The sequence below is a fragment of the Oryctolagus cuniculus genome, chromosome 9 (genome assembly GCF_964237555.1).
Source record: "Oryctolagus cuniculus chromosome 9, mOryCun1.1, whole genome shotgun sequence".
In the NCBI taxonomy this organism is placed as follows: Eukaryota; Metazoa; Chordata; class Mammalia; order Lagomorpha; family Leporidae; genus Oryctolagus; species Oryctolagus cuniculus.
Window position 1 is genome coordinate 11672421 of NC_091440.1, and position 22958 is coordinate 11695378.

Genomic DNA, 22958 nt, shown 5'->3' on the forward strand with positions numbered 1-22958 from the left:
GCAGCGCCGGCACACAGGGTTCTAGTCCCGGTCGGGGCACCGGATTCTGTCCTGGTTGCCCCTCTTCCAGGCCAGCTCTCTGCTGTGGCCAGGGAGTGCAGTGGAGGATGGCCCAGGTGCTTGGGCCCTGCACCCCATGGGAGACCAGGAGAAGCACCTGGAGTTGACTTTTAAACTGAGATTCACCTTGAGTCTGAAAAGAGCCTCAGGTCCACCCCCAAGATGTCTGGGAGAAGCTGGAACACGTTGCAAGGCAATGTTCAGAGAAGAGCATACCCACCCTGTGGTGTACCAAAGCCAGCGAAATATAATTTTTAAATCAAAGTTAATTTAAATGGGTTATTTTATGGGAGATCTCACTGGGGATTTCAAGGTTAATGAAATTTTAAAACCGTGAGTATCCATGGAACATTGCTTCCATCCATTTGTCCTGGAAGTTGTGACCTGGATTAGTTGTAATGAAACAAAAATCTTTAGTCTAGTAAATGTCAATTGTAACAATAACTGTGTTTACATTTTCCTTCTTTAATAAGCTAATCAGGCAGAATAACTTTGTAATTTTATATTGGCTAAATTATAATGAAGAACACAGTTTATATCTGGGAATATGCCTAGAGGAATGCTTTGGTAATTAGAAAATAAATATGTACTATCTAATTCAGGAGACGGTCTAGTTTCTATATTCTATCTTGAGATGAATACATTCATTTTCTTCTGAATCACTCAGACTTGATGAGATAAAAAGCACTCTGTAAAATGATTAAACATATCATATATTGTGAATATTGGTGTTGCATTTCAAGCAGAGGTCTGGGATATAGGAAAATAGCCTGCCTGACACAAAATTCAACAGAGTACAATGTTCAGTTTCAAAACATGTGTGGAGTGCTTGCCAGGCAGCAGGAATTATGCTGTCACTGTGACACAGCTTGGTTACACTATGGCCCCTGCCCATCTTGGAGCTCGATGTCTAGGAAAATAAAAAATGAAATAACATGATTTCATAAATGTGGTAGAACACAAATAGGCCCCTATGCCTCCAGAAAAGGTGGCACTTAAATAACCTTGCCTCTCAATTCAAGGAAGTGTGCTATGTAAAATGACAACCGTGGAGTATGTTTGAGATTTATTGAAGTCATCCGTTATTACAGATAAGGTCTCTAACTTTTTGCTAGCATGAGCAAAACATAAATAACCATCATATATTATTAAAACTAAGAAAAGCACTTTTTAAAAATATATATGTGATATATATTTTCAACTATTTAGCTCTATGAGACTACATTTTTGTTTTTCTTGGTTTAGCCTTAAAGTGTATTTGCAAGTCATTCTAACTTCTAAGGAACAAGGTGCGTGGAAGTAGTTTATGTTGCTACAAATGCAGCTAAAAAAGCACTTTTACATAATGAAAATGGATGAGTGAGGAAGTTCAACATCAGAGCTGAAAAATGCCTCACTTGGCTTAAAAACTCCATATTCAAGCAAATTGTGGCAACTGTCAAATCTTGAAATTTCTATCTTCTGTAAAATATATGAGACTTCATTGAAATCCCTCAAGGGACAGGTTGCTGACAAAATCTAAAAGAATATATATTTGGACCTTCATATAGAAATATTAATCAGAATTCCAAAATGTGAATTTCTGAGTGGGGCTGATGTACAATATAGAAAATATCTCCACCAATCAGCCTTAAACCCTTAGATGTTTTAGTTTTGTGTTTTTTCTCTTATTAGATCTCTATCCATTTAGTATTAAAGAAATTCCTACAACAGTACATCTCATGATTGTCTCTGTAGTTTAAAAAGCATAAAAGATGATAGAAAAATACTAACTCAGAATCTTCCTCCAGCTCTTTCTGAATGTTGCTTTTCATGAGTTAAATTTTGATCAATGAGACAGCAGCAGGAAATGATTAACATAGAATTTTGATAGGCACCAATTGTTCATTAGATTCAGGGAATAGATATAGTATTATAGTATAATTTTTTCAGTGTGCAGTTCTAGAAACCTTTTAATTGTTGAAAATATCCTCTAATAATGAAGAAAGGGAGGGAAACACTGAAAGTCTCTTTTCTTAACAACACAAATGTTGACTAACACTGTAATGTTGAAAGAAGAGGCAACAGAGTAGAAAGGATCACTTTTGTAGACGGGAAGAAAAAGTCGAAACCTTCCAGGGAAACCAGAAAGGAGACATCCCCATAGTTAATAGTAACACCGAGATATTTCGAGAGTCAGCTGTGGGGACCATAGGGAGGCTCTGTTGAGAACACTTGGAGTTAGAGAAAAAACTCACTGGGAGAGAATGATTGGGACACACACAGCCTCAGCAAACACTTCTTACTATCTCAGTGACCTCCAAATACATCACTAACGTATAGGATCAAGTTCACAGTGATGACACAAAATGGCCAAATTCTACTCTTTTTACATTTTCTACACGAAGGCAGGAAATTACAATTTATGCCTTTAGGGTTTGCAATTATAAAACTATTTCCAAAGTCACATCCAAAATCCAGTGCTCCTTTGTACAAACCTCTGAAATCATCTTTCCCATCCTCCATGTCATCAGAACAAGGTGGAAACGGGCAGAGGTTCTGGAGCTAAAACTAGAGTTGCTTAGCATTTAAAATGGAGTTGTAAAGGGAGAACACCCCATGGTTACCTAAGGAACATAATTAATAAATTGTTACACATTACTGCATCCTTGTGATTTCCACATACGGATTCTGTATAGCCCCCCTTCCCACACACAGACTGTTCCTACCCCCACCCCCCAGTACCCAGGGTTGGAAAGAGCTGGAGATATTTGCCTTAGGGTGCATCTCATTGGCATTTCACAGGACATTCCTCTTTCTGAATTGCAGGGCGAATCCTCGGAACTTTAATTTTGACAACGTGGGCAATGCGATGCTGGCATTGTTTGAAGTTCTCTCCTTGAAAGGCTGGGTGGAAGTGAGGGATGTTATTATTCATCGTGTGGGGCCGGTAAGCAAGTGCATGGAATCTTTTGAATGCTTCAAGAGCAGCTTTCCTTGGCTTTGATGAATAACCCTCGTTCTCATTTATGCAGATCCATGGAATCTATATTCATGTTTTTGTATTCCTGGGTTGTATGATTGGACTGACCCTTTTTGTTGGAGTTGTTATTGCTAATTTCAATGAAAACAAGGTAAGAATTCTCCGTCTGAACACCACCGGGTTTCTTCTTCTCTAGCCTCTCTCTCTGAGCTCTTTTTTTCCCCACACACGGCATGAAGTCACATTAAACTCTAAGGTGACTGATGTAAATAATCTCCGGGACTATTTTACAAGCTACCTCCTTGCTGCCTTTCAGGCATATGATTTAAGAGTACAATTCTCTTGCTAAATTTACGCTTTTGGTAACAGTGTCATTAATTCACCCACAACTGAGAAGCGCATCCCCCATTGTTCAGATTGAAAGGATGCGAAGCAAGTTATTAAAGTACAGTAGATGAAAGGGATTCACTGATTGCAGGTAATATCACTGTCACAAAATGTAAATTATACGCTTCTTTGTTACTCAGTGGGTGAACTCAGAATTTTGATGGGGTGCAGGGGACAGTACAATTTTAAAATCCTAATTCAAAGCATAAAAAGAGTTTCTAATTTCATGTAAAGTTTACAAACTTCCTGAACTCAGGAAGCACAGAGTCCATAACAGCTCTCATCAACGCAAGGGCTCACGAATGGGAAAACAGCAATGGAGTGTCCTGTGAAAACGTGAGTTCAGGAAAGAACATTCTATTAGCACTCTTTGGAGTGGTGCTTGTGTTTCTGGGCACAGCTGATGTGGCATCTGTTGTACAAGACTCAGTCTTTTAGAGTTATAATCACTGAAATGCAAACAACTTTTGAGAACTTACTGTGGATTAAGATTTGACATATGCTACTATCAGTTCTCACAACTCTGAAATGCACGGTTGGAAAAGCAGCAATCACATCTCTCAAGCTTTTTTTTTTTTTTTTTAAGATTATTTATTTGAGAGGCAGAGTTACAGACAGAGAAAGGAAGAGACAGAAGATCTTCTTCCATCTACTGGTTCACTCCCCAAATGGCCACAAGGGCCGGAGCTGAGCAGATCCAAAACCAGGAGCCAGGAGTTTCCCCCAGGTCTCCCACATGGGCACAGGGGCCCAAGTACCTGGGCCATCTCCCACTGCTTTCCCAGGCCATAAACAGAGAGCTGCATCACAAGAGGAGCACCCGAGATTCAAACCAGCACTCATATGGGATGCCAGTGCTGCAGGCAGAAGCCTAGCTTAGTATGCCACAGTGTCTCAACCTTTTAAGGAGTAAAAACTGGCGTCAGAATTCAGAATCAGTGCATAGTGTGCAGGGTCTCTGACTTCCCCAAGGCGAGCGTAGAAAGATGTCGACTGTTGCTCTGCACTGAATTAAAGCTAGATTGGCCCACAAAGCTCTGCGCTGTTTCACGTCATTAATGGCAAGGCCTGATTCCCATGCATACACCAGAGCCCTCTGGTTTGTGTGGCCACACATGGGACTCTACGTGTGTGGTACCACTTACTCAGTAGTCAATGGCCACCTTTGATGTGCGCCTAATGAGTATGTCATTTCATTCAGGCTTCCAGAGGGTGCAGTTCACAAAACCCTCTTTGGGCACAATGCCACTCCTGCCCACAGAAATACAGAAGCACAGTAGTGAGGGTGACACCCAGCCCCTCTATTTTACTTCCTAATACTCTTACACAATGAGATTTTTTTTGAGTCCCACAGTGTGTTCAGTCTAATACCAAGCAGAAAGAGGAATATGGGTCTTTCTACATGCCTTTGAGCCTTGCCACATGGAGTAGACACTGGGAATTCCAGACCGAGAGCAGAGGTGAATCAGCCAGTTAACAGGAGTGTTGGGCACTGCTTGCTTAGAGCCCATCCAAGGCGCTGTGGCAGGCGCACATGTCAGGGGACTGGGGTCCTGTGGCTGCCTACAGCTCAGCAACATAACGCAGCAACATGAAGTGGTCAGTAACTGGAAGAGGGCACAGTGAACTTAGAGTTCTGGCTGGGTCCGCAGAGCGTCAGGGAGGTCCACTTCCATCACTGCTTGTTCTGAAGGAGGCAGGACGCGAGGGACTGTTTGCAGTGCATGGTCGGTCTGCTAAACAGGAGCTGGGAGAAAGGGGGAAATGAGAAGTCCTCCAGCAGACACCAAGGACTCAATTAGTTTGTTGGATGTAGAAATTCTAAATTGTGTGAACCTTTTAGAGAAGATTTTGTTTCTGTGAGTTTTTTAAAGTGAGTTGCTAGATAAGAGCATTTATTTGTTATTCAATCATTCAACAGGCTGACTGAGCACCTGCCAGGTGGGAGACACTGGTCCTTGCATTAAGGACATAACAGACTAAACTACACACTAAACACACAGAGATGTGTGCCCTCTGGGAGTACCTGTCTTAATGGCCATACCCAAGGATAAAAAAATGAGTTCTCGTTATGGAGGAATAGAGATACAGATGTGGAGTAAGGAAAACTGTGGGGGTAATGCTTTTAGGATTCAGAGTTGTCCAAAAATAGGTCTTCCTCAGAAATGGAAGCCTTTTCACAAAGCTCCAAATGAATATCAGTAATTTGGTTTTTCTTTTCTGATTTCCCTACAGTGAGACCTTATGTTTGAGTAATACACTTAATTTCACATCAATACACTTGAAATAATAAAAATGAGATCTAATGGACATAAAAAGAACCCTGATCCCCACAATTTAGAAATATATATTATTTTCAAGTATAAAATGTATTCTCCAAAAGGCAATAAAACAATAATTACCCAAGAACTGATAATGTACGGAGTATATTCTCTTAGTATCATAAAAGATACCCAAATACCTCATAACTTGGAAATATTAAGACAACATTCTGAGGCTGGCACTGTGGCACAGCAGGTTAAAGCCCTGGCCTGCAGCACCTGCATCCCATATGAGCACCAGTTCAAGTCCTGGCTGCTCCACTTCTGATCTAGCTCTCTGCTATGGCCTGGGATAGCAGTAGAAGATGGACCAAGTCCTTGGGCCTCTGTACCTGCATGGGAGACCCAGAAGAAGCTCCTGGCTCTTGGCTTCAGATCAGTTCAGTTCTGGCCATTGCAGCCATTTGTTGAGTAAAACCAGCAAATGGAAGACCTCTCTCTCTCACTCTCACACTCACTCTGGCTGTACATCTCTCTGTAACTGTCTTTCAAATAAAAAAAATAATTTTTTAAAAAAAGATATCATTCCAACTTATTTACAACTTAAAGAAGAATTAATAGAAAACCATAAAACATTTAGAGGTAAATCTTTAAAATATCACATAAAAATTCTCAAGGTATAGATAAATCAGTATCTAGAGAGAAATTTATCACTTTAAGTGTATAAATTAGAGAAAAATCAAAGGTTAAATGTTAATATGTGAAATATCTCAATAAGGTATACTAAGGATAGCAAAGTAAAAATGAAGAAAGGAGGAGATAGAAGAAAGTCACAAAGATTTGGATGAAAATTAATGGTACAGACAATGAAGAATATTCTATAAAGTTCAAGAGTAACAAAAGCTGTAACTGTCCTTTAAGAAAGGCAGATTGATAGGGTAAGAACACAAATGTGGAAAAGGAGATAAAACAAGCTATAGTAATTAAAATAGCATCAGTATTGGGATGATAGAAAATTAGACATATCCTAGACAGCCCCAAGAGGGACTTGCCTATGTACAATCAGAAGTAGACCTAAGTCAGTGGAGACAAATGAGACAAAGAGTAGGAGATGTCAGGAGCACTCACTCTCGGGGCATAGAAAGCTAAACTGAACCCCCAAACCTCTGCCACCAGCATGCTCAAAATTGAATGCAGAGAACTCAAACCTAGATATGATAAGCAAAATTTAAACCATTTTAAGATTATGTAAGCATTTATTTTTTTACCCTGGAATAGTTCTATATATGTTGATATTATCCACTAAGATCTATAAAGGGAAAAACTAGAAAATTAATTTCTAAATGATAAAAATCACTCTAAATAAAATAAAAATATAACTGAGAATATACTGTATTTACATTTACAAGTCACATAACTGACAATTCTAAATAATTTCTATAGAACATTAGAGTAAATATCAAAATACAAAAATGAGCAAAGAATATGAATAGGCAATTCATGTAGAAAGACTAGAATCACCATTTATCCACTCAATAAAAAAGCCTCATCTCTTTAATATTAAAACTTATTTGGAGCCGGCGCCGCGGCTCACTAGGCTAATCCTCCGCCTAGCGGCGCCGGCACACCGGGTTCTAGTCCCGGTCGGGGCGCCGGATTCTGTCCCTGTTGCCCCTCTTCCAGGCCAGCCCTCTGCTGTGGCCCAGGAGTGCAGTGGAGGATGGCCCAGGTGCTTGGGCCCTGCACCCCATGGGAGACCAGGAAAAGCACCTGGCTCCTGGCTCCTGCCATCGGATCAGCGCGGTGCGCCGGCCGCATCGCGCTGGCCGCGGCGGCCATTGGAGGGTGAACCAACGGCAAAGGAAGACCTTTCTCTCTGTCTCTCTCTCTCACTGTCCACTCTGCCTGTCAAAAAAAAAAAAAAACTTATTTGGAAACATTTCATATCCACCTTAAAGGATAAATTAAAAGTGTGATATTGTCAGAATATAAGGAAATGAGATTACTTTTGTATATTGCTAGGGAGAAATTGTTTTGGTTACTTCTCTTTGAGGATAGCAATATGCCATATCTGATGAATTTAAAGTCTCTTAAAGTCCAGTAGTCCTTTTCCTAGAGCTTTACAATAGAGACACTCTCATTGATGTCTACAGCAAGACAGTCAATAGCTACATGGTGTATAGTCCATAAATCCAAAATGAGTGTCTTCCAATGTTTGTACAGTAGACTACAACATGAGTAATTAACAGATTAGATCCAGTCATCCAGATGTGTGGAAAACACCATTCAATGAAGATAAAGATGAACGGCATCGATAAACACATGCTGGATGCCCCTTATATAAATTATACAAATTCAAAGCCAATGCATTCTGATGTATTTGTCCATACCTAAGTACAAAGGCTGGAAACCTAGTAAGGGGATACACCCCCTCAGAACAGCTGTGAGCCCAGAGAAAGGAAGGGGAGAGTGGGCACAAGGGTAAGATTTGTTTTCCAGTTTCTTGAATTATACATCTGCGTTTATAATAAAATATAATACAGTATAATACATGATTTATGTGCATTTTAATTATGTAATCTATTGTGTCCAACAGAATATTCCCATCCCATTTTTATCCAGCTATCACAGCACTGATTTCCTAAAGACTTAAATCCTATGACTTCACACCTATTAAAATCAGCTTTGTGATTGTACATATGAGAACGTACAAAATACCTATCCACAAGCGATAATTTTGCTTCTGTGACAGGAAACAAAAGCACTGTTAGTTGAACTCCCCTCTTCAAAGGGTAACGCTGTAGAGTGTCACACATCTTCCAAGATACAAACTGGAGGCTGCTTAACGCTTTCTGAAACACAGTCGTCATTTTGGGGAACTCTCTTAAGATGGGCTTTGCGAAATCTGACTGTTTCTGTCACATTCTTGGTATTTGAAGAACATCTTTCTTGTAAGCTCCCACGTCGGTCCTGTTTGTATCACCACCCCGTCTGCTATGTTCTCTTCCTTTTCCTTTGCCTGCTGTCCTTTGTTTGTCCAGGGGACGGCTTTGCTGACCGTGGATCAGAGACGATGGGAAGACCTCAAGAGCAGACTGAAGATCGCTCAGCCCCTTCATCTCCCACCTCGCCCGGGTATCAAAGATGCTCTCATTTTATTCATGTTGGGCACTAGTGTTCATGATTCCCCAGGAGTCTCAGATTTAAATTAAAATAATAATTGTGAGGCCACTGGGAGACTGTGCATAAGTTAATACAGAAACAGGCTCCAAACTACAGAGCTCTCCACCAGGCTATTAAAATCAACCACCCAAAGGCTGTGCTTCAGTGCTCTTAGAATAAGCCTTAATGAAAAAATGAATTCTTAAATAAAATGTATTTGTGCTTGCCTTTTAAAAAATATGAGTGAAATGTATTAGGCTGACAGAAATTGAACGAAGCACTTCTCCCTGCAATGTGGCTGGTGTCACGCACTGTCGTTTTAAATATTCAGAGCCAGTCTTTGCTGCAAAACACTTCACAATAGATTGAACTGTGGGGGAAAAGATGTAATGGGTTTTAAGATGAGCATTAAAGAAAATGAAAGACAAGAAAGTAAATGTGACCCATGTCTAAGATGCCCTTGCCTAAACCTTTCTTTTCCAGATAATGATGGCTTCAGAGCTAAAATGTATGACATAACCCAGCATCCATTTTTCAAGAGGACAATTGCATTACTTGTTTTGGCCCAGTCGGTGTTGCTCTCGGTCAAGGTACTTCATTTCACCTGAGGCTCTGGGAGTGCATTTTGCATTCTTTGGGACATCTAAGAATATCGCAAGCTGCTGCATCCATTTGCAGTCTCTGTTCTTGAGTATGAAAACTAAGGCCGTGGTCCTGTGAAGCTGGGCGGGGTGGGGGAAGGGCTGTTGGGTAGCCTTGGGTGCTGGCAGACGTGTGTGCTGTTTCTGTTACAGTGGGATGTCGAGGACCCTGTGACTGTCCCTTTGGCAACGATGTCCGTTGTTTTCACCTTCATCTTTGTTCTAGAGGTACAGTGGATGAGTCGGTGGACTCTGGGGGCAAAGTAAACCAGGTCTCCCTTTGGAGGCACTTATTTTCAGGCCTGAGGTCCATTTTGGGGTGGAGGTGAGGGGTATCGTGCTCTTAGCATGTGTTCTTTGTGGTTCTTTTGCTTAAATGGATCAAAGATTTCACTGTACGGTCCAGTTTCTCTTGCTACAAAAACGCTACTGTCAATTGATATATGAACGGTGGCCTACCTGCTCCTGGGAGCAGACTACACAAGCCACTGTCATTCGGCGACTCATTACAAGGTGGTGGCAAAGCCAGTGGGCCCAGCCAAGCCTGTTTCCCTATGTGGCCCATATAACATCACTTTCCAGGGTGATCTTCAACACAAGCAGATTCTCATGTCACCCTATACTGATTGATGTTTCCCCAAAACTATGGACTTTTACTGGAGGATGGAAAATGTCCTGTTATTCAAACTAATCATGAAACGGGAAGAAAAAAAATGTGAAGAATATAGATTCGGGACCTACTTAGCTTTAAAATCAAATACAAATATCTTGGCAATTAACGTCTTCTTTTTGCTGACTACATATTTTAAGAATACCATATCGGGCCGGCGCCGCGGCTCACTAGGCTAATCCTCCGCCTTGCGGCGCTGGCACACCGGGTTCTACTCCCGGTCGGGGCACCGGATTCTGTCCCGGTTGCCCCTCTTCCAGGCCAGCTCTCTGCTGTGGCCCAGGAGTGCAGTGGAGGATGGCCCAAGTGCTTAGGCCCTGCACCCCATGGGAGACCAGGAGAAGTACCTGGCTCCTGCCATCAGATCAGCGTGGTGCGCCGGCCGCAGCTCGCCGGCCGCGGTGGCCATTGGAGGGTGAACCAACGGCAAAAGGAAGACCTTTCTCTCTGTCTCTCTCTCTCACTGTCCACTCTGCCTGTCAAAAAAAAAAAAAAAAAAAAGAAAGAAAGAAAGAAAGAAAGAAAAAAGAATACCATATCGGAAGCGTATTTGGCCTAGCACTTAAAACGCAGGTTAAGATGCCCGCATCCCATATCACAACACCTGGATTCCATACCCAGCTTGGCTCTTGGTTCCAGCTTCCTGCCTGTGCAGACCCTGGGGGGCAGCAGTGATGGCTCAAGTAGTTTGGCTCCTGCCAGCCACAAAAGAGACCTGGATTGAGTTTCCACCTCCTTGCTTTGCTCCTGGCCCAACACCTGTTCTTATGAATATTTAGAGAATGAACAAGAAAATGGGAGTGATCGGTCTCTTTCTCACTCCATTGGAGTAAATAAATAAGTAAAAATATACGTCTCAGGTTAGCAGGTTTAAGTAGGCACTAAACATCTGTTTCCTATGTATTCTCTTCATTGTTTTTTGCCCAGGTCACAATGAAGATCATAGCAATGTCGCCTGCTGGCTTCTGGCAAAGCAGGAGGAACCGATATGATCTCCTGGTGACCTCCCTCGGTGTGGTGTGGGTGGTACTTCACTTTGCTCTCCTGGTAAGAACGTAACAAAACTTTGAGTTGATCATGTCAGTGCCGCTCGGTTCCATCTCACCTCCAGTCCTGTACTCTGTGTCAGCCTGCTCTTGTGGGTGTTAGAGGAAGCTCCCTAAAGTCCAGCTTAGATAGTGACTGCCTTACACACACACACATGGCACACACTGTTCACACAGGCAAACCTCCCTCTTCCAAGCCCTATAGTGTGCAAGCCAGAAAGAGAAGGATCTTAAAATCTCCAGGGTTATCCCATCATTTTACCAAGAAGTAAAATGAGAGAGGGAGGAATACTGAAACACATTAAAGGAACTGTCTGAATTCAGGTGAGAGGGTTGTGTCAGGTGCCCCAGGCTCTGTGCTCTGAGCTGGAGTATAGCATCACCTTCACTGTATTCTCATGGGCATTCCATGATGGGATTCTCAGGGGCTCCCACTGCCGTGTTCTCTACTACACAGCTAGCTGCTGTTTCTCTAAAGCACATCATCCCCCTGTCTACTCTGGATTCTCACCATTGTGCCTAAAATGCCATCATACTCCATTTAGTCTGAAATCTGGCTTGAAATTTACAACTCTGGGTGTTGTTGACTGTAATCTAGAGCTGTGTTGCCCAATGGAAATAAAATGTGGCCAAAGATGTCATTTAAAAATTTCCAGAAACCCCTTAAAATCAAAAAAAGAAACAGTGACATTAATCTAATCATGTATTTTAACCTACTACATACAGTATATTATTCCAACACATAAGCAGTATTTAATATTTATCAGTGAGATGGGTTGCATCCTTTTCAGTAGGACATCTCTGCACTTTATACTCACTGCACATTTCCATTTTGATTGACCGCATATCAAGCATACAATAACGCAGGTGATTGTTGATTCAACTATTGGGCAGTGCAGTTCTGGATGGTTGAGTCCTAGATTGGCTACAGCATTTCCCAGTCTTCACTGGCTTGTTTGTCTTAGGAAATCCTTTGTTTCCTGCTCTAACCTGGGGATATAACTTCATAATCCACCTATTTCATATGTGCCTTGTGAAGATCAAGTGAGCTCATACATGGAATCTTTCTCAAACTATAAAAATTAGAGCTTATATTATATCAGGCATTACAGATGCCCTGACTCACAACAGGATTATGTCCTGATATACCCATCCTAACTTGGAAATATCATTAGGTCAAAAATGCATTGGTGGGGCCGGCACTATGGTGTAGCAGGTAAAGCTGCTGCCTGCAGTACCAGCATCCCATATGGGTGCTGGTTCGAGTCCTGGCTGCTCCACTTCTGATCCAGCTCTCTCTCTGGCCTGGGAAAGCAGCAGAAGATGGCCCAAGTCCTTGGGCCTGTGCACCCACGTGGGAGACCTGGAGGAATCTCCTGTCTCCTGGCTTCAGAGTGGTGCAGCTCCAGCTGTTGAGGCCATCTGAGGAATGAACCAGATACATATATACATATACATATATACACACACATATGTATATGTGTATATACACATATATACACACATACACATACACACATATATATAATTGTATAGATATAGATATCTGCCTATACCTCTCTGCCTTTCAAATAAATAAATAAATCTTTTATAAAAATGTGTTGAGCACAGTTAACCTACTGAACAACTTAGCCTCAGTGTGCTCTCCCCTCATGGTGGCACAGCTGGGCTGCCCAGGAGCTGTACCCACAGCTGTCCACAGCTATAGCCCAGTATCACAAAAAAGGGTCAGAATACATATTGGGAGCCCTGGAAAAGATCAAATCCAATACTGGCAGCCCAGTGTCTACTGAATGCGTTATTGCTTTCTCACCATTGTAAAGTACAAAAAAAAACCCTACATCAAGGACTACCTGTGTTAAAATTAGAGCTGTTCCTTTCTCCTATGAGAGATGAGTTCCAAGATGTTCCACAGATGCTTGAAACCATGGAAGGTACTGAGCCCTGTGTACACTGTCTTACACACACCTGTGATAGAGCATCATTTATAAATCAGGCAGAGTTACAGCAAAAATAAAAATGACAATGTATTATAATAAGAGCTTTTTAAATTGATGGATTATTTAAAGAGTTTTCCATTTAATACTTTCAGACCATAGTTGATAGTAACTAAAACAATAGAAAGTAAAACTGGATAATGCAGGACTATGGAATTTTTGGATTTTGACCCAGAGTAGTAGTGTCAGTTTTCCCCTGTCCCTATCAAATATTTTTAATGGCAGAGGCATACTGAGAAGTGGCCATAATACATTAACCCCATTCGCTCATCATCAAGGGCTTGCTTTAGTCCGCGGGTGCTTTGCTTGGGAACATATTGAGTGTTCTCCTTAAACTAGAGTCACCTTCAGTACCAGAGGCTGCTTGGGGCATAGGTGAGCTCTCAGTCACCCTCATTTATTTTCTCAAACAATTAATGACGTTGCAAAAGATGTGCCAGGTACTGTGCTAGAATTGAGACAAACGTAGCAAGAAAAGCCAAGGCCGTCACTGCTCTATTGAACCTTACAGCCTGGGATGCTGGCTAAAAATTCACAAATCAATCAGAACTATGGTCACAGTGTAGGGGGAGACAAAGGAGAGTTCCTGGGACAACAAACGGTGACAGAGGCTTCACCAGAGAAGTCTTGGAAGGCAGCCCTGAGAGAGTGATGGTTGGGTTCCTTGCATCAGCTGCGGGGGGAACATTTCAGGCAGGTGTCCGTCGGGAGCTAGAAGGCGGCAAGATTGTGTGTCAAGTAGGAGTGAGAGTGGCACAGTACAGGGTTCAGAAGGGTAGTGAGGTATCGGGCCTCTCGGGACCTCACAGTCCAGGTAAAGAGTTCGGGTCATTACCCTAGAAGCTGTTGGCTGCCATTACTTCCAGCACATGTGGGGTGAAGGTCGTGAGCTAAGGTGGAAGACAAGGCCAGGGTTCTTTGTTTCTGAAAGTTACTCAGTGCAAGCTGAGTAGTAGAGGAGACTTCCTGATCCCCGGTGTCCCAGGGGAGGACATTCCAAATCAGAAAGACCAGCCTGCCTGTTCTGCCTGCCTGCTTTTGGTCAACTCTAAGAACTGCATCTCCTGCATCTACCACATTTTGCAGTGGGCCAATAGGAAGGAAGGTGCAGTCCTTGTCCTGCATCCAAGATGCCGTGTACACACATTCTCTACTTGTAGCTCACCAAGGATCTCGCTGGACCCCCTAACCAGGGGCCCATCTGTGGCTGTTGTCATTTGGCGAGGCGAGCTCCTCTAGATAGAACATTCTCGCCTTGGCACCTGCTGAATGTCAGAGCTGTTGCTGCAGTGAGAGCCGGTGGGATCTTTGTCTCCCAGTGACGCTTTCTTAGTCATGCAGCACAGAAGCATCTCTTGTTGCTGCTAGCCATACACTTGCAGAAAGAGCTGGGTGTGTGCCGCTGGGCCAAGGGCACCCTAGAGAACATGTGGCTGGTGTGCAGAGTTCTCGGGACCTTCAGAGAGAAGGATCCAGACCTTGGCCATCTTTTCCATCACCAGCCCTTCCTCTGCCAGGATTCCTTTGTCTCCCATCTCCCTCAGCTTTATCCTGTTGCGTTATTATCCTGTGTTCTTTTCTCATGCCATTGTCCTCCAAGGAGCTGATCACCATTTTATGTAAAATAAATTTCAAAATGTGGACTTCAGCTGAGCAAAACAGAACCTTAAGTTTCATGTGAGATTTGAATTTTACATCTAATATTCATGAGTTTTGGCAGTGACCTTTTCAGCACCTTTTTTAGATTAAAAGAAATTTATAGGAATTTTCACATTTTATTAAACTAATTATTCAGTAGGCTTCCCAGAAGACTTATGAAAAATGGAACTGTAACAAGATCTTCTGTGCAAATGACAAGCCGCTGTCTTCTGTTTGTATTTCAGAATGCATACACCTACATGATGGGCGCCTGCGTGATTGTGTTTAGGTTTTTCTCCATCTGTGGAAAGCATGTGAGTGTGCTGGGAAGAATTTCTCCAAGGCTACACACACACTGAAGAGCAGGCCTCTGGCAGATTGACCTCAGCCGGCCTCTGGGTGTTCAGGGCTGTGCTCAGCAACTTACCAGACATCATAAGTCAGGATTAACAAATAATAAATATCAAAATGCAGCAGAAACCATCATCTGATGATTTGTTTCCTGCCATTTATGTTATTTATTCTTTATATTTGCTAAGTGAACTCAACCACCCATAAAAGAAAGCATACCAGCCATGAAAGCAAAAAAAAAAAAAATGATCTAGTGTATGTTTACTTTTGTTATCTTTATTTTTAGAAGTAATGGTACCACCAAAATATCCTTAATGCACAGCATGGTTTCATAATTCCGTATTTCCTTCTTTGTTAGTATATGTTCATGTATCTCTTCCACCTATATTTTTTTAAAAATTTTCCTTTGTTATTACTAACATTATTTCCCATATGCCTTCTGTGTAGCCATAAAAATCAATATATTTAATATTTATTTATTATTTAGTATTATACTGTTTAGTTTTGTCTTTGTGAAAATCTGTGTGTTATAGAAACTTGAATCCACTCATTCTAGGTAACAAATTTGTAGCCCTTATTACAGAAGTTGGGGAGCAGGAGAAGACCAGACAGAAACCAAACAGGGTATCTTTTTATTAATTTGGCTGGAGAGATTGAATAGTTTGAGATACGAATGGAATTTCTCAATGCTGATGGTTCTGGAATAATATTGAGATTTCATACCTAGTAAGAACCAACTTTTAAATGCCACAGAGTCACTGTGTAGGCAACCGCTTCCAAGTTATTCACTGCCCGGGCCTTGCATGGAGTAGTGCATGGATCTTCTGTCCCCATGGCCCTGTCCCCAGGTGACACTGAAGATGCTTCTCCTGACCGTGGTGGTCAGCATGTACAAGAGCTTCTTCATCATCGTGGGCATGTTCCTCCTGCTGCTGTGCTACGCTTTTGCGGGAGTCGTTTTATTTGGGACTGTGAAGTACGGAGAGAACATTAACAGGTGAGTGCACACTTGGCTCTCATTCGTGTATCAGAGGTTACTCATTCCAAGTAAGATTATTAAAACTTAAAGTGCTGTCTTTTAAAGACTGAGGGAACCAACTGGCTTGGAATTTAAATAACCAAAATGTAAATGGCTTTTCTCCAATTGAAAAAGGGATGCTTATTTACTTTTGAATCCTTAGAAAATTTAGAAATAAAACACAAAAAATCTATAATTCCCGTGACATTCAGGCATAAAACTCCTCCTAATTCTAGCATATTTTCTATCTGCATATCACCAGAAATTATATGTCACTTCCTAGGTGAAACAGTTTTGAGATTGCATTTTTTTTTTAATAAAATATGAGGAATTGGAACCTCCAAAATGGTGGCTATATATGACAGGCATTTTTCAATGATGATCCTTTATTTAAAAGAAGCATCTTACAGTTTTGTTTTTATTTGTTAAAAATCCTGACATAGCCAAGTATCTACAAATGTATCCGAAGTACTTACTTGTCACGTCACACATCGCTGCTCTACCTTTTATAACACAACAGAAGCAAAGGAAAGAATCGTTTTCAACCACCAAATTGAGTACTCATTCAATCAAGATTCGTGGCAATAAGCTGCCTTGTGAGAGTTGGCTTGTCCCATCAGCGATCCTTGCAGGCCAATATCAATGACAAATAAGAGGGAAAAACCTTTGGAAGTAGTCACTTAGCAACCAAAACGGCTGCAAAACCCACCGGTTTTGACAGTGACCAAGGGTAGCACTACATGACAACCCATACTATTCATTATTCATATCCTATTCATTTTTTCCCTTAAATTAGGCATGCAAATTTTTCCTCAGCTGGCAAAGCTATCACCGTTCTGTTCCGAATTGTCACAGGTGAAGACTGGAACAAGATTATGCATGACTGTATGGTAAGTATCTCCCATCACTAACGACGCCTCCACTTAGGGTACTCAGAACTCTCGGGCAATGCAGTATTGGCAGCATCACCCTTGTTAGCGTCAAGATTGTGTATGCAAATATATATCCTGACCTTTTAGTCCCTAAAATTGCATTAAAATGTATAACTCTTCAGGGCAAAGTATTCCATTATCCCAACTTGAGCTATTGTGGTTCCATTCGACAAACATAGAGTCTTCCCCACAATGCACTTTTAACATTTTGGCAAACAGGGGATCCCCCACATCTATGACTTAGTCTTCAACAGATGTTCACTGAGCCCCTGGTTTCTCCTGGGCATGTGGCGGCTGCTGGGTCCTCATCAATCCCAAGACATCCTCCGAGGGTGTGCCAAGGCCTCTGAGCTGCTCTTCCTTTGCTAATTCCCTATCAGCCTTCTGATCACAGTTTAAGCATCAGTTCTGCCTGTTATTTTCCCCCAAGTTAAGACTGACAGTTCCGTGTTCTTACAGATCTCTGTATTTCTCCTTGTGGCATAAATTACGACTGTAGTACATTATTAGCTTGAATTGGTCCATGCCATCTCCCTCGAATGCTCTCCTATAGAAATATCTGCAATGATGGAAATTGGTACTGTCCAGTTCAGGAGCCACCAGCCACATGTGGTCGATGAACATTTGAAATATGACTAGTGCAATGGAGGAACTGCCCTTCAGATTTTGTTTAATTTATTTAATGTTAATTAAATTTCAATCACCACATGGGACATGTGGCCATCATGTTAGACTGCCCAACTCCAGACTATCAGCAGCATGGGGGTGGGAGGACAGGCCCATGTCTTTCTCACCACTCTGTCCCCACACTTGGCATCTACCTAGCACATGGTAGGAACTAGAGAACACAAATAAATGTGGTCAGAATTACCAAATTAAGTATAACTTAAGGCAGAATTAAATACATTCCCAAAGAAAGTACATACCTAATACTACTCCATCCACTGGTTCACTTCCCAAATGGCCATGATGGCTGAGGTCCGGCTGGGTCAAAGCCAGGAGTCAGGAACTCCATCCCTGTCTCCTATGTGAGTGGCAGGGTCCAAGCACTTAGGCCATCTTCCGATGCTTTCCCATGTGCACTAGCAGGGAGCTGGATCAGAAGTGGAGTAGCCAGGACTCAAGCAGGTGTTCATATGGGATGCCGGTGTTGCAGGCGGTAGATTAACCTGCTGCACCACAACGTTGGTATTTTATTGGGCCTCTGAAGAATGGTAGGGCTGGGGCTTCCTGACTTTGGCCTGGCCATTTGGGGAGTAAACCAGTGGATGGAAGATCCTTCTCTCTCTTTGTTTCTCCCTCTCTGTTTATCTTAAGCACACAAAAGAACCTGAGTTTTGTTCCATAACATCCCTTCACAGGCTCCAGGAACTGAGATTACTCCTTATACAATTTCAATGTGGATTTGCTGTTGAATCCATCTTACTAAATCTTAACCCATTACTTAAGTCAGAGAAAAATTAATTTTTGAGGGCTCACATTTTTCACTTATTATTTTTATGTTAATGTGATATTAATACAAAAAGAACAGATTCATTGCAGTTTGTAGATACAATTCTAAGAATACAAGTGTTTATGTTGACCCTCTGTAGTTCGCATTCTAGTGGTTACTTATCCCTTGGGGCACGTGAGGGTGGCAGAAAGAGAATCTGATGGAGGCAAACAGTTTTCTTTGCGCCTCTAAAACTGGCAGTGAACTTGGCATTCTACAAGACGAAAAGCACAGCATAAATGAAATATTCCTTTTGATTTTTGCTCTAGCTGATGTTCCCAATGTATGCGGCTTTGGAAAAGTTACTTTGAAGTTTATTCTATATGGTTAGGGATATGCTCACTAACTACAGAAATTATTCTCTGTGCTCATCATCGCCTCCCTCTCCCCAAACCCCAACACCCCAAAGGTGCAGCCTCCTTTCTGCACTCCAGATGAATTTACATACTGGGCGACAGACTGTGGGAATTATGCCGGAGCACTCATGTATTTCTGTTCCTTTTATGTCATCATTGCCTACATCATGTTAAATCTGCTCGTAGGTAGGTGATATTCATTGAATATGTTTTCATCTCTTTAAACTCAGGTACTTAGATAATTATGTACAATTTTCAAATAATTAGCTTGGATTGCTTGGGGTGGGTATTTCACAGCATGAATTATAAATGGTTGCCTTCCAACCTAGAAGCTGGAAAGACCTTTGAGAGGCATGTAAATGACAGTTGATTGCAATTTTAAGAATCGTACTCTTTATCATAATTATTAATTTCCAAAGAGCTCTTCCCATGGATTGAGCTGAACAAATATGAGACAGGGCCACTGTCAGCCTTGAAATACTGCATTTGTGTTTTTGAAGGATACATGTTGTTCACCAGCTGTATGACCACACACAATTCAATCTGACCTTTAAAAGCTGCCCTGGAACTCTCCACTAAGAGCTAAAGCCAGCTGGCATCAGTGTCATCTACACAGAGTGTGTGTGTGTGTTCATGACCCTCATGTTTTGGAAAGGCGGAAGCTGGATGAATAGCTCAGTCCAAGTATAAAACATGCCAACTTGGAAGCCATAGTAAAAGCACTTTAAAAATTTGTTCTTATAATGTAGATGATAAAATCCATTATGTATAATAGGGGTTTTTACTTTTCCTAAAAAAGCGACAGCTTAGCATGATTGTCTGACTTCTGAATTTTTTTCAGCCATAATTGTAGAGAATTTCTCCTTGTTTTACTCTACTGAGGAAGACCAGCTCCTAAGTTACAACGATCTTCGCCACTTCCAGATCATATGGAATATGGTGGATGACAAAAGAGAGGTAGGAGAACGACGCGTTTCATGCTGCACCCCAAGAGATCTGCTGACGTAGCTCAAAATTTACCTGGCTTTGTGGCTGGCAGTGGACTTACATGGAATGACCACTGGTGAATTGCAGAAAGCTGTTGTTGACAATTCTGCAGAATGTGTGAGGAGGAGAAAGGACAGAGGAGTTCTTCCTCTTACCCTTTCCAGCCATCGACAACCTCTTCCTCCAACTTGCGTGAGGTCAGCAGGGACCGGAAGTCAAAGCAGCTCAGAAGGAATCCACTGTGGGCTCAGGGCGGGAAAAGGGGGAGACTGAAGCTAGCAAAGGGACAGCAGATAAGCAGGCTCATGATCACAACTTGGAGCAGCACTGCTGATTAAAGCTACAAACACATTATTTAAGGTTATCTCAAAGGGTGTTTTGATCCATTTCTGAGTTATTACTTGAAGGTTTTGACCCTGAAGCTTACTGGTTCTCTAGCGTTAGCCAAAGCAGCAGCAGTTTCTTCTTCCTCATCATCATCCCACTCCTTTCACTTTTCTTCCTTCTTTGTCATAACACACACTCGAGCACATTCTAGACACTGAAGATGGAGAACAAGACAGACAGGCCCTGGGAGTCACACAGCTTATGTCCTACAAGGATTAGCCATAGTAGTAGCACAGTTTGAGCATCACTAATCCAAAGATTTGAAATCTGAAACGTTTCCAAATCTGAAACTGTTTGAGCACCCATGTGGTGAGTAGAGAATTCTGCACCTATGTGACAAGTCTCAGTCAAAAACAGGCACACTAAAAATAGTGATCAGACCAACTTCAGGCTATGTATAGAAGGTAAATAATTTTTGTTTAGGCTCAGTTCCCATCCCAAGACATATTATTATGTATATGCAAATATTCTAAAACCTGGGGGAAAATATGAAATCCAAAATACTTCTTACTACCTACCTATTCCAAGAAGTTTGTTAAGACACCATTTGGGACATGCACATCCTCTATAGAGTATCTGGGTTTAAGTCCTGGCTCCACTCTGATTTCAGCTTCCTGCTAATGCACACCCTAGAAGGCAGTACGTTATGACTGAAGTAGCTGGGTCCCTGCCACCCACGTAGGAGATCTGGACTGAGCTCCCAGTTTCAGCCTGGCCCAGCTCCAGCCATTGTGGGCACTTGGAGAGTGAACCAGCAGATATGAGATTTCTCTGTGTGTTTCCTTATCTAACAAATTTTATTTTAAAAAATAAGCTGTAAGTATTTTATAGAAGGTAAAATGATAGAGTGTGGTTGGGGTCACAGAGACTTCTTCAGCAGGGATGGTGATGGAGTATGGAGAGGAGATAATTGACCTAACATCTAACAGACAAGAATTCAGCCATGGAGGGTCTGAGGGAAGGTCCATAAACAGTGCCAGGAAGAGCCAGTGGAGGGTGCAGAGACCAAGGAGCCAGTGAAGGTGTTGCAGCTCAGGGGTCCTGGCCTTGAGCAGGACCTTCCCTCTCTACCCCACTTTGCTCTTCCTCCCCTCATTGAAGATTCATTCTTTCAGAATTTCTCCCCCAAGATAATGACCTGTAGGAAGAGTACCTGGTCTAACTCTTTCATCTCCTCTGGATCCACTTGAAACTTCCATGGCTGCTGCCTTTAGGAGCCTACTTCCACGCAATACACACAGGGAAACCCATATCACCATTCACACTGAGAGGTTAGCAGCCGACAGGAAGTCACGGCCACCAGTGTTATCCAAAGACACCCAGGGCTGGCAGGGTAGGTGGTGACGCCTTTGAGATTCCTCAGGGTCTGGAACTGTTCCGATCCAGAAAGGAGGAGGAGCCGGGAGCCCAGTTCTCTTGTCTATACTTGTTGTAATCTTGGGGAAGAACTAGAGAGCAGCTAGCCTCCCATGGAAGAGCAACTTGTAACAGATACTACGAAGCATGTAGCATTTGGAGTACCTGAAGGAGGGCTATGCTAGAGTGCGAATGGGTGATTGGAGCCCCAGTGGGGGCTTAGTCAATGGAACGAGCTGCATGAGCCTTACCTGTTGGTTCCAGGGAAGCCCAGGGGAGCTTACCACCCTCCTTGGCTCCAAACACAGATCCCATTGGAACAGAAGAGCACGGCTTAGCTTTTTGTCACACACTGCCTTGGCACACATCTGTGCCCCAGCCTCCAGGGCAGTGTGCTTTGGCTTGGTTGGTTGTGAGAAGGGCAGCCCCAGCGTGTCCCTCCGGCCTCTGACGGCTCGCTCTGCCCACAGGGGGTGATCCCCACGTTCCGGGTGAAGTTCCTGCTGCGGCTGCTGCGCGGGAGGCTGGAGGTGGACCTGGACAAGGACAAGCTCCTGTTTAAGCACATGTGCTACGAGATGGAGCGGCTGCACAATGGCGGTGACGTCACCTTCCACGACGTCCTGAGGTGGGAAGCCTGGGAAATACAGCTCAGAGCAAGGCTGTTCTCCAAAAACGCCAGGTCCACCGCCCTTACAAAGCACAAGTGGCCTTTCTCACCGTCCTGTAGGGATGCCTTCTGAGAGGGGTGGGCAACGGAGGGCTGACATCCGGAGTGGGTGCAGTAGGAGGGTCTGGGGGCACAGCCACCACTTCCTGTTGGGAACAGGGCCATGAAGAGCTACGTGATGGTCCAGGCTCCTGGGCAAAACTGGGATTAAAACCCAGGTCCTCTCTGATAAGAATGCACCTGGCTTGCTTTGGGGCGCTTGGGCCCCCTGCTGGCTCAAACACATTTTCCTAGTATTTCCTGAGCATGCAGACAGAACACAGGGTCAGACGGAGGCTGTGCCATTCCTTTCTGGGAGAGGCATCCATATCAGTTAGCCAGGGCTGCTGTCCCAGTGTCCCACAGAGACAGGGGCCTGGCAATCAGGAATATACTGCCTCCCACTTAACAGGGAGTCTGAGATCAGGGTGGGGGAAGGAGGGGCACTGGCTCCTTCTGAGAGGCCGGAGGCAGAATCTAATCCAGGCCACTCCCGAGTTTGTGGTTGCCGCCAGTGTGTGGCTTGTGGACGTGCCACCCCGATCT

At 42.9% G+C, this 22958-nt stretch overlaps 1 protein-coding gene across 2 annotated transcripts in view; it reads left to right on the forward strand.

Moving 5' to 3' along the window:
- Nucleotides 1-22958, forward strand: part of NALCN (sodium leak channel, non-selective) — a 375525-nt gene that overhangs the window by 344143 nt on the left and 8424 nt on the right. For both annotated transcript variants that reach the window (XM_051849987.2, XM_051849988.2), the window contains 12 exons: nt 2869-2989; nt 3075-3173; nt 8712-8805; nt 9316-9422; nt 9627-9701; nt 11071-11190; nt 15070-15138; nt 16024-16172; nt 16990-17083; nt 19027-19159; nt 19815-19930; nt 22174-22331. In XM_051849987.2, the coding sequence (XP_051705947.1) occupies nt 2869-2989; nt 3075-3173; nt 8712-8805; nt 9316-9422; nt 9627-9701; nt 11071-11190; nt 15070-15138; nt 16024-16172; nt 16990-17083; nt 19027-19159; nt 19815-19930; nt 22174-22331 (1335 nt within the window). The remainder of the gene's footprint in view (nt 1-2868; nt 2990-3074; nt 3174-8711; nt 8806-9315; nt 9423-9626; nt 9702-11070; nt 11191-15069; nt 15139-16023; nt 16173-16989; nt 17084-19026; nt 19160-19814; nt 19931-22173; nt 22332-22958) is intronic.